This window comes from Motacilla alba, chromosome 24 (assembly GCF_015832195.1).
Source record: "Motacilla alba alba isolate MOTALB_02 chromosome 24, Motacilla_alba_V1.0_pri, whole genome shotgun sequence".
Lineage (NCBI taxonomy): Eukaryota > Metazoa > Chordata > Aves > Passeriformes > Motacillidae > Motacilla > Motacilla alba.
Window position 1 is genome coordinate 6,532,620 of NC_052039.1, and position 12,015 is coordinate 6,544,634.

The 12,015-nt window shown below is 50.1% G+C and overlaps 1 protein-coding gene across 4 annotated transcripts in view; it reads left to right on the forward strand.

Annotated features, from left to right (window-relative positions):
* SIK3 (SIK family kinase 3) overlaps positions 1-12,015 on the forward strand; it is a 69,421-nt gene that overhangs the window by 32,724 nt on the left and 24,682 nt on the right. For all 4 annotated transcript variants that reach the window (XM_038161222.1, XM_038161221.1, XM_038161223.1 and 1 more), the window contains exons 2-4: positions 2,770-2,886; positions 4,087-4,150; positions 9,741-9,902. In XM_038161222.1, the coding sequence (XP_038017150.1) occupies positions 2,770-2,886; positions 4,087-4,150; positions 9,741-9,902 (343 nt within the window). The remainder of the gene's footprint in view (positions 1-2,769; positions 2,887-4,086; positions 4,151-9,740; positions 9,903-12,015) is intronic.

A 12,015-nucleotide genomic window follows, 5' to 3' on the forward strand; every position in this document is an offset into this window, starting at 1 on the left:
TATGTATATATTTGGAGGCAGGGCAGTTATCACCCTGACAAGGATTTTATCATAAAATATCAAGGTTTAGTTTTCATGTGCTTTAGATTTTTCCCTTAAAGATCCTAAAGATCCTTTTGTTTGGCTGCTTTCCTCCAATTTATAATCTCCAATAAATAAATAAATAATAAAATAAAGGGCTGAATTCATTGTTGCCATCCCTTGAGCTTTAGATGGAGTCGGTGTGGCTGGTGCCACACAAGGACCTCAGCCAGTCCCTTTTCTGTTGAAATCCCAAATCATCTTTCGAGGGAAGGGAGAATATTAGCCAGCTAGGAGATGCAGGAATAGAGAAACCACCCTGATCTGTTCTGGAAAACCTTTTCACCAGTCCTTCCCTCTGGAAAAGTAGTGATTCTCCAGAGGAGCCCAAAGGGCAAAGCTCTGGACCAGACCAGCTGCAGCTCCCCTGCTGCAGCCCCGGGTGGAACATCAGCCCCCTGGAATCGCTGCAGTTCCCTGCGTGTCCCTGCTGCCCAGCACACGGGGGATTTCCTACTTCCACCCTCGCAGGGTCCTGAGGAAGCTCTGCATTTCCTGAAACCGGAGCACGAGGTGCTTTCCCCAGGATTTTTCAGGAGATTTTGCCTTTCATGTTGCAGCGGTTGCTGGAGGCATTTGTGTGGAATGAAAACATTTGGAAGAAACCCCTTCAGGTCTCTGCTCTGCGTAACTGCTGGGGGTGGGTTTGGGTTTGGGGCTGCTTGGCTGAGCTTGGGATGAGATCCCTCTCAAGAAGAGCATCTCCTGAGTGCTGCTGGGCTGGCTTTGCTCCCCATCCAGGTATTGTGTGTCTTGTGGGTGTGGAGTTTCACTCACCCCGTGTAAATCCCGACAGGGGAGGTGGCAGCCTGGTTCTCCTTGCCCCGGGTTATCAGGGGAAACCTGAGGAATTCAGTTCTGTTGTGTCTGGCCCTACTGACCAAGTTGGGTGCAATCAGATGCTCTACATACCCTGAACTCGGCTGAGAGTGTCAGCTCGAGCCATGTAATTAAGCTGGGAAATGAGAGTTCCTTAGAGCAAATATAGAGCTGGGAATGAGTAAGGAGCTGAGGAATACTCCAGATCTGTGGATTTTCATTTACGTCTTTGGGCCTGAAAATGACTCATGTCTCTGGGTAGACATCTTGGCTTTGCTCTCGGAGGAAGCGTCTCTTAGCTTTTATGTGTATTTATGCTCAAGCTTTACAAAAGCCCGTTCTTGCAGGAAAACCTTGGGTGAAAAGCATGTGGGGAGTGTTTCCCAATCCCCCCTGGCTCTCTCAACTTCCCCAGCCCACTCCTGAGCGCTGTGCTTGGATCCCTGCGTGGATCCGCGCTGGGCTGCTCCCGGGGCTCTGCACCCCGTTAGTCACAGCCCCGGTGCCTGGCAGCCCCTGCTGCCGTTTCACCTCGTGCCTGGGCTCCGGCCCCTCCTGCCAGCAGCTCCCAGCGCCGAGTGCCAGACCTGGCTGCCGTTCAGCTCCCGCTCCTGCTGGAGGAAGCATGCTCAGTGACTTGGAAGGCTGGAAGCGTTCCTGCGCTCTGAATTAAAGGTTTCAAATGAAAGAAACAGCTTATTGTGCTTGGGTGCCTTTTCGGGATTCTGCTGGGTTCTGCTCACATGCGGGGCGGTTATTGCTCTGGCAGGGATTTGATCATAAAATATGGGGCTTAATTTTCATGTGCTTCAGATTGTTCCCTTAAAGAAAGATTCCCTTAAAGGATCTGAGGCTGCTTTTGTTTGGTTGTGTGCGTGCCTGTGAGAGCATCCCTTAGCCCTGCCCTTGGGGCTGGCACTAGCAGAGGGACATGTGTTTGGGTCGTGTGCCCCCGTGGGCTTGTGCCCATGGTCCTGGCATGCTGCCGTGCACAGAGCACTTGTCCTTGTCCCCACAGAGCTCTGGGGTCTGGGACAAGCCAAGCATTTCTGTGTCAGATCTTTCTGGCTGTGCATCCTCAGTGGTTTTTGTGGCAGTGCTGCTTTGCATGCCCTTCCCCAGGCCTTTGCATGATCCTGCAGCCTTCCTGGGCAGGACTTGTGTAAATTAGGCTCTCCAACAAAGCAACCAGGAGATTTGTAGAAGCAGTTCTTTTCCCAGGGAGAGCCCTCAGTGAGTGAGAAAACCTGCTGGAGGATGGGAACTCATCCCACAAATCCCCAGACTGGAGCTGCTCGCTCAAAGGGGTGTTTTGTGGTGGGCAGGAAGACACTAAAGGCTGAAATTTGATTTAGAAGCAGCAGGGCAGATGTTCCTCTGCCAGGCAGAGCAGCTTTTTCTCTCAGCTGTTTTCTTCATCAAGGTTTCACTCTACCTTTTCTCTCCTGTTGGTCCTGGCATTCCAGGAAAGATTCCCATCCCTGCTGTCCGTGTATGCATGAAACAAGGTGCCCAGTGGACTTGAGGACAGGTGGTTCTCAGCACAGAAGTGTCTCCATGTTTGGAGTCTGTTGGTGCTACAGTCCATGCCCAAAGGAGCTGGGAGCTGCCAGCACCAGGGAGGTGGAGGGAAAATCTTGGAGACTGGAGAGCAGCTGACTGGAAGCACTTAGACTTGTTTAAACTCCATTAGTGTAGCATTGCAGAGCACTTCTGGTTTAAAAAAGATAAATAAACACCTCAATTGTTAGAAGCCTGACACTACCCCCCGTTCCCATCCCTGCTGGGGTTTGTCAGCCCTGGTGCAGGGAGCTGCTGCGTGGGTAATGAGCTGGGTCAGTAACTTCTCCTCTGCTTCCCCTCTGCCAGGTCGCGATAAAGATCATCGATAAGACTCAGCTGGATGAAGAGAACCTGAAGAAGATATTTAGAGAAGTTCAGATCATGAAGATGCTTTGCCACCCACATATCATCAGGTTGTACCAGGTAGGAGCATTCTGCCATGGAGCTCCCATCCCTTGGCTCCACACTGTGCAGTAGCACTTCCTCCAGAGCTATCCCTCCATTCCCTCTAGTGGAATTGGGAAAGCCCTTTATGTTTCCAAGGTCTCCAAGTGCTTTGATTGGAGGGGCAGGGGGAAAGTGTAGCTAATCCTTCTCTTTTCTGGGACATCATGCTTCCGCTGTGGGCTGGCCTCCTGCCACTTGTTTATGGCCATTGTGTGCTTCTCAGTTTCCCAGTTGAAACCGGATGCAGGTTCCCCTTCTCCCTTTAAGGGAGGGAGTAAATCTCACCCAGGAGCAGACTGAGCTCTTCTCTCTGCCCAGCTCCCTGTGGCCCCCAGGCCCTGCTGATCTGCTCAGCCCTTTCCTGGAAGGGGATCAATACTGGCAGCAGACCTGCTTTTGAATATTGTTTGCAGACTTTTTTTCCAGCTTGTTTGACTTTTTTTTGTCTGCAAACAAAACCCCCAGAAGCAGAAGCCGTGTAGTCTGCCCTTTACAGGTAGCTGGTTGTGTCCCTCTGTGAGGAGGGTGCAGCAGAGTGATGGGAGCAGAGGAGTAAAGGGCTCTGTTTCCCATCTGTCTTGAGAGATATGAGCATTTGTTTGGATTCCAAAGAGTTAAAACTTAGTAGAAGTGGCAGAGGTTAATGTTTAGCTCCTTTGGCCAAACCATGAGTTGCTTGCAGGGACTGTGGCACTTTCAAGGTACTCAGGGAGTGCTTCTTTGCAAACTTACTCCTTAAACCTTTCTTTTGAGCCAAGAAACCTTTTTAAGCCTGTTTCCATCTAAAGCTTTTGATGGGGTACACAAGAGGTGACACTTGGGGCTTGGCTTTGTTTAGGGTGGGAGAAGAGCAGGGTAGCAGCCCTCAGATGTCTCCCAGGCTGCTGGAACAGGACAAGACCTGGGAGCAAATGCCAACAGGAGGGGAAATGGACCAGGAGGAGGAAGGTGCAGGTGAAGTGTAATGTGTAGTTACAAATTTAGTGTCTGAAACTTGCTGTTTCATCCTTACTGTCCCCAGTTCCTGTCAGCCCTGCACATGGCTCCGGGAAGGTTATAGTTTGGATTTGATGAAAGCATTCCCTGTGTTACAGGGGGAATAAAGGTGGTTTTGGAGCCACTTCTCGTTGCACTCAGCAGTCTCCTTATGTGTCACTTCTCTGTCCTTGGGTGCAGGTTATGGAGACGGAGCGGATGATTTATCTGGTGACAGAGTATGCCAGTGGAGGGGAAATATTTGGTAAGTACATTTATTGCATTCTTTAATCAGATAATGCACTTGGTCAACTACAGTAAACTGAAAATAGCCACCACACTCTCTTGTTTCAGCCGAGAGGTGCCCTTCAGCCTGCAAACTTTCCATTGACAAGAGGAGTAAAGGAATAAATGAGACCAACTCGGTGGAAAAATAGCCCCCATAACCTCTGTTTCTTCTTTGGGTTTCATTGACAGGTGGTGCTGCTCCTCTTTCATGCTCACTTTGGGATTGAAGATGTTGGGAATAGCCATGCAGTTGGATTTTAGTGTTGCTGAGTGCTTTGCTTCCCAGCAAGTTATGTGAACCTTGTTGATGATAGTGGAACTGTTGGGATGTGTCAGGAGCTTTCAAAGAAACAGGCAGTGCTGCAGTTCTGGAGGGTTTTGTGCTCAAACCGTGTCTTGTCTTTTCTTTTTGATATCTGATGTTATCTTAGCCAGCACTGGTTACGTTCCTTCCAAGCACCATTGTCCCAGAGAGTTTTGGCTGAGTGTTCTTGACCACAGGAGCTGTTCCTGAAAGGGAAAAAAGTATCTGAGCAGCACGACTGAAAGAGCTTTGGGCTGATTTATTCGTTTGTTTGGTGAACAATAGCAAAACTTATAGAAACAGGAATTTACTTATACACTGGAATTTTGTACTGGGTGACAGAGTTGGGATTTTGCAACATTGGTCTGTACTGGCTTTGCCAATATCAGCCTCCAAAAAGGGGGAAAATCCTGTGTGGTTGAATTAGCTTCAGTCAAGGAAGTGAGGATAGTCACACGTGGCCTGTCAGCTCCTGGGAACACTCCCCCTGTCCTCGTCAGTCACTGCAGAAGATTCACTTTTGATTTTACTTCTCATTTCTCTGGAGGAGAAGCTGAGTTGTAGTAAAAGACGAAGCTTTTAGTGAAGCAAGAGAAGCCCCAAACTGAGGAAAAGAAAAGCTGAAAAGTGCTGGTTTCCAGCCACTACTAACTGCCACCAGTTCCTCAGTACCTCTGTAGATGGTTGCCATGGCTTCTTGTCAATATTGTCCATGTCCTTTGGATTTCTCCCTGAGAAGGTGACAGCCGAAGGGGAAGCGAGTGACAGCTGATGTTTGGGAAGTGTGGATTGCCTGGTGAAAAACTGACTTGCTGAGCCTTCCAGTTGTTTATTCAAATATGAATCATGGTGCTGGACACACTCAGCAGTTCCAAAGGCTTGTGAAATTCACCTTCCCATGCACAGCAAAATCACCTGCACATGTCCTGGAGCTGGCATGGGTGTGTATCACCACAGAAAAGTATAAATCTCTTTTTACTTTTTCTCTCTCTTCTGTTGAATTTGGCAGGGATGGGCTCATCTTTTTTTAAATCCAGAGCTATGTGCAAGCTCACATACAAACTTGGAATGAATTCTTTGGTTACAAAAATAGCCTTCTGCGTGAGTCGAAGTGAAAACCTAATTGCTTTCTGAAAGATTTTCTGCTGTAGTAAATTCAGCTCATTAGCATGGCTAATTTCCATGTTGCTGCCCAGCATTTTATCTTCACGGATAGCTGGGAGCAGCCAGCTCTGTAGTAGCATGAAGCTTCTGCAGACCCAAGCCAGGAGGTCGTGCCTCCGTACCCAGTTTTGAGCATTTTTGGGCACTGCCCTCAGTGCGAGAGCAGAGAGGGGAAAACTCAAGCCTCAGCTTTTTGTATTCAGAGTTTCCTGAGGAGCCATTAAGACTTTGTTCTAACAGCGGAAGCAATTTGCAGGGAGGAAGCAGGAGCCCATTCTGGGGAGGTTTCCTTGCAGTCCTTGCATCTCCAGCACTGAAGGGTCTCACGTCCTTGTGTGGTGGAGACAAAGCCGATGGCAGCGAGGGCGGCCGGGCTCTCCTCGTGGGTAAAACCTCCCCTGCATGGAGCCTCCTCTCAGTGCCTGTCCCTCCCAGGGCAGCTGGGCTTGTTGGGAATGGCTGGATGTGCTGCAGGGATGGTGTGTGAGGTGTGTGTGGGCAGTGCAGCCGCTGGCACCGTGCCTCTTGCTGGGCACGGGGGGTTCTCTGTGAAATGGGCCTGTGCTGAGTGTCTTCAGTCTTCTTTTTGGTCGTGTCTTAACACCTGCATGACGTAGGCTTTAAAATGTAGTGCTGGAGGGTGAGGGGGGCTGACAGCTGTGGTGTTCTGGGTGCCAAATGCCCAGGGTGAGGCTGAGTGCAGCCCCATAGAGCCAGAGTTGCAGCATTGTGCCATTGTAAAGTGCACGTTTTTGTAAGGAACACCTTTTAAATTGCTTCTCTGATGCTTTCAGAACTTCCCAAGGCTTAAAGGTGTCAGTATTTCCCAGGCAGTGCTAGAGGTCAGAGCTTTCAGCTGCAAGAGCAATGGTTTCTGTAAATGGCTGCAGTTAGTCAGGGCTGGCCTGTTCCTGCCCCTTGGAGCTCCGCAGGGATCCCAGCTCAGCACCTGGGGGGCTGCACCACCTGTTTATCCCAGGTTCCAGTAAAAGGGCTGAGCACTCCTTCGTTGGCCAGGCTGTGCCGTAAGAGTCTTTGATTCATCTCTTACTGGAAATGTTTGATAATTCACTTTGTTTGCATAGCAGGGACCAGGGACAGGCCTTGGGTTTGCTGTGGGCTCCAGCAGCCAAATGTAAATTGTTATTTTTGTCCCTGTCCGTGTTTTGCGTGTGGTTGGGTCACTGGTTTGACATAATGAAGAAATGAATGTCTCCTTTTAAACATAGGGTGGTCTCTATTCCAGGTCCCTCGAGTGTCCTTTTTTGAGGTCAGATGGAATATAGTCTAAAAATCTGGTTTGCTTTCAGCTGTTTACTATGAAAACTGTAAATAATCTCCAGTCCTCACTGACGGAATATGAGTTCTCGGTTGATTATCAAAAAAAATCACAGGAAATTTAGGAAATTATCATCTGGTTGATGTGGTTCCCACGTCTGCCCTGTCTCCCCACCGCCCGCCCGCTTGTCCTGAGCGCTGTGAGCCTGAGCTGGGCAGACACATTAAACAATGTTGTGGTGCCTGTCTCTAGAAGGTCAGACTGCTTCTGACATCACAAGGTCACCAAATTCACTGGAAATGTGACTTAATCCCCCACACAGAGGAGATGTGAAGCTTCATCAGCGTTTGTTTTCCAGACAGAAAGCGGCTTAAAAGCGCGAGGCGTCTGTCCAGAGGCGGGGAGTGGAAACTTGTGTGTCAGTGCTCTCTGAACCAAAGGTGATTTTTCCCCAGTGTAGGATTGGATTGTTTTTTTAACACGGAGAGCAGCGTCAGGTGCTTCATGTGAGTCGGGAGAGCAGTGACTGATGTGTGTAGGGGTTGTGCAATGAAATGATGCATTCCTTCCCCTCTGGAAGACACCCAGAGGAGCATCACTGTGCCCGAGCGGCGCGGCGGCGCAGCCCAGCCAGGCTCTGGGTGCTCTGGCCCGCTCAGAGCAGGGCGCTGGCTCCCAGCTCAGCACTCGGGTCAGCTCTGGAGCCTCCTCTGCATGGAAGGTTTGTGCAGACCAAGCTCTCAATGGTTAATTTTGGCACACAGTTGCCCTCGGTGGTATGTGAAGCATTCTGTAGCCTCATTGTTTCTGTCCTTCCTCTGGAGCTGGTGCAGAAATGTCAGCAGGCTCGGAGCGCAGTGCCTACGTGCAGAGCCTGGGCCTGCGCTCCCCGTTCTTCATCAAAAGTGAGATTTCACGCCTAACCTAAAAAGGGCTTTTTGCAGCCTAAGCAGGCCTGGCTGGGCAGAGGGGCAGCAGAGTTTCCTGGGTGAGAGGCATGGTGCAGGGTGTGCCCCAAGTGCCAGCACTGAACGTGGGTGTCACCGGCTGTGCCGGGACTGGTGAACTTGGTTTGGGCAGAAATACACTTAGGAAAGCCTTGCAGAAAGACACCTGCTGCAGGAGCTGGGTTTTCTTTCTTGCCTGCCGGAGAACTGCTAAAATATTTCGGAACTTGTTGAGAGGTTGGAGCCTTGTGCTTTGTTCAAGGGCGCTTGCTGTATGGACAGGCTGGCTCCCAAGCCCAGTGGAGCAGAAGGTGTGAATGACCTTGTTTAGGAGCTGAGCTATTACCTGTTGATCAGTGGCTTAAATTGGAGCAGCCCTTGCTGGGCTCTGCTGTCAGTCTCCTTAGAGGCACAGATTTATGACCGTGCAAATGCCTTAATGAAATACGACGGGGCAATTTGAGATGGTGGCTTTGCTTCGCCCAGCGAGCGAGCTGAGGGTCAGATTTGACTTGGTGATGGTTCTCCTTCTCCAGCCCTGGTTCAGATTTGCTTACGGAATAAGTTTATTCCATGAACAAGAGTTAATTGACAAGTTCTTTGAAAAACACCTCTCCACAGAGTCTGTTGCACAACGTGAGTGGGCAAAGGCAGAAGTAGGTTGCTGTGCAGTCAGGAGCAGCACAACTGCTTTGATGGATCTTGGTAATTAGTATTTACTGCGAGTCAATTATGTCGCAGGTATTTTAATGAATGGGTGACTGGGGAAAAACACAACCACCTGATGAGAAACCTGCACAAGTGATTTATTGTTATTATTTTCAAGAACAGATATCTGAATTGAGCCCCCAGTTTAATGGAGTTTAGGGAGGGACGTGAATCATTTCAGCCTAATTTTGGCCAGAGATGTTTTGAGGCCAACTCGATGGCCCAACCAAGGAGTTACAACCTCCTGAAGCGAGGCTTCCTTTCTCTGCCTGTCTTCTGCCTGTCCATCCCCACTCATGGGACAGTGACACGGGGCTCCTGTGAGCCTGGTGCTTCCAGGTTTTAAGTGGACTGAACCTCAGCTGGGTCACTGCTGTGTGCCTGCCTTTGTGATCTCTTGGAGAGGCTTTTCCTGTCCGTGTGTGCAGTGCTGGCTTCCAAGGAAGGCCCAGCTGGCAACAAACACTACCTTTGAGTGAGAGTACAGGCTTTCAGCAAAATATTTGGGAGTGCTCCGATTTCCGTAGTGGAGGCCAGCTCCATTTTTGTAATGAAATGCTTTCTTGGATTTCGCAAGGCTGTTGTTGCATCGGTGCACAGAGAGGGAGGATGTTAAATCCCTCCTGCAGCTGCTGGTAGCTGTGCTGGCTGGAGAGCTGAGGTGAGCAGCTGCTTGTGGCTGTGGCTACCTGGCAGCTCGCTGGTTCCAGCAGGAGTTATCTTCGAGGCATGGTAGACCAAAGACAGGTTTCTTGTGAAAAAACAGGGGGAAGGAGGGATGGCACGTGGCCAGGAAGCTGCACCTCTCGAGGTGATGTGGTACCAGGCTTGGGGTCTGACTGAGGGCAAAGGCTGGAAAAGCTTCATTTTTATTTTGGTGTAGAAAAAGATTTTAAAACCTTCGCCCTTGTGTACAAAACAGTTCTGATTTTCCAGGCATGCCCTCAGCTGTCCTCTCTATAACGTTAATCTCAAAGCCTTTCCCTCAGAGCCAGCCCAGGCTTGGCCCGGTTGCCAGCAGTGTGCCCATCCCTGCTTGTGCCTCCTCCATGTCTGCTGCTGGAGCTGGGAACCACGCTGTGCCCCAGCTCCCACCTCCCCAGCTCTCTCCCCGGGCACGAGAAGCCCCTGTGTCCCTAACCCTGTGCTCTCCTCCACCTCACAGATCACCTCGTGGCCCACGGGCGCATGGCCGAGAAGGAAGCCCGGAGAAAGTTCAAGCAAATCGTGGCTGCTGTCAACTTCTGTCACTGTCGTAACATAGTCCACAGGGATCTGAAGGCAGAAAATCTCCTCCTGGATGCAAACCTGAACATCAAAATAGCAGGTGAGCTAAGCTGAGCGGTGTGGGAGGAAGGCAGCTGCTTTCAGGAGTTAATAAATGTAGGCACTGGCTGCTTCCAGGTATTCAGGGAGAAGGAAACGCGGTGCAGCTGAAGGAAGCTTTGGATTTCTGTGTGGCCTGCTGCCCAGAGCTGGAGCTGCCAGGTTGTAGCCAGGAGATTTATACCTCCCTTCAAGCAGTGCAAAGTAAAAGAAGAGGGAAAAAAAGGCAGGTTTGGCTTCCCAGGCTGCAGACACTGCGGCGTTCAGTCCTCTGGGTGATGGGTGAGACAGTACCACAAAACTGACCTTGTTCAGTGCTGCTGCTGGTTCAGGGCTTCTTCAGAGCAGGTCGGGCTAGGTGAGAGAGCAGGGATGGCAAAGTAGGGATGACAAGGTGGATGCTGGAGCAGTGAAGGGGAAACTGCGCCCTGGAATCGTTCTGGATGGGGTGTGACAGAGCCAGAGTGGCCTCAGTGCTTTGGGGCTTTATTCCCTGCAGGGAGAGAAGCTGAAGCAGCTGAGCACTCAGGCCCTCACTGCCTGCTCCCAGAGTTTTGCAGGGCAGTGGGATTTTTTTGTGACTAACTGCCCTTCCAGAGAGCTTCTTCCCTGTGCATTTCTGTCCTGACCTAACACAGAGCTGCATGTCTGTGATCCTCCGACCATGAGACTGAGCTCATCTCTGGGGGGCACTGACCAGGCTTGTCTTTATTTGGCTTGGTGGGACTATGACCAATTGAACCAACGAGATTTAACACTTAAGAGTTGGACTCAGTCCTCCTGGGTCCTTTCCAGCTCAGAATATCCTGTGATTCTGCCCTGGTCATCTCATTTCATGGGCTTTGGAAGTGGTAGATCTTGTACTCAGCATTTCATTCTCCCAGAGCCCAGTGCACAGCAGAGCACCTTTAGAAAGCACTTGGTTGCCCCCTCTCCCAGCAGACTTCCTGGGTGAGATTGTTGTCTTTTGCAAGGGTTTGTAACTTGGTTTTTATTTTTTTTTTAAGTGCTGAGGGCTACAAAACTTTTCAGTCTGAGCAATGTTACTTCTGGGACGTGGGAAATACTCCTCTGTCTAGATAGCATCTTGAAGAAAGGAAGCAGTCTAGCTCATCGTTGCTGTTCTCTCGTGTACCATCCTGAGGTGTTAGATTAGAGCTCAACACTCGGTTTGTGGTAAATTCATCAGCAATTTCTTGTGCTTCCCTCACACTCCATCTGTGAGGAGGGAGTGAGCAAGGAATAGGAAGGAGAGATGGACTTCCTGGACTTCCTCTGGTGCTTAACAGTGTGCAGCATGTCCTCCTTGGCGCAGGGATGATAACCTGCTCCTCGCTGTTCTGGGAGCAGGAGATAAGTGGCAGGCGCATCGCTGGTGGAGCAGGAGAGCAGCTCCTGGGAGCAGGAGTGCAGGGCTTGTGGAGCTCGGGGAGAGGCTGCTGGGGAGGTCTCTGAGCAGCTCGTTCTGGTGTTCCATGCAAAGGCTGCGCTAATGGTTTGAGGCCATCTTGTGTTCACAGGAAAAATCCGCTCTGTGTGGAGGGGGAGGGTGCCTGGCAAACAGCGAGAAGTTAAAAACTAACCCAGGTGGAAACTGGAATTCAGCTGGATTTGCTGCAGAAATGTCCACATGAGCAGGCTGAGAAGGTCTGGAAATTGTGGAAACCTTTTTTTATCTAAGGGAGTTGGAAACTCTTTTCCTTCCAAATCTGTGCTCCCAGAATGACTCCAGGAGATAGTCCCCACCCTGGTGGTGGCAGTGTTTGCCTTGGCAGGAAGATTCTGTAGTGCTTTGAAAAGTAGCCTGGAAAAGCTGATTTATGGTATAGGATTTTCCAAGTATTAAGTTTTCTCCCTATAACTCATCAATTACAATTTGACACCAGTTCTTCCATTGTTTCAAGAGAAAAAAAAAAAGAAAAAAAAAAGTGATAGCAACAGATCTGCTTCACAGCAGACCTCCCGGGAGAAATGCTGCAGAAATGCACACACCAGTTACACTGGTGCAGAACCAGCTGAACCCTCACTTATGGAGCCAAACCCGTTCACTGTGTCCAACTCAGACTCTGGAGCTTTTCAGACTCTGTTCAGCGCAGATTTTCTGGCACTTTCTG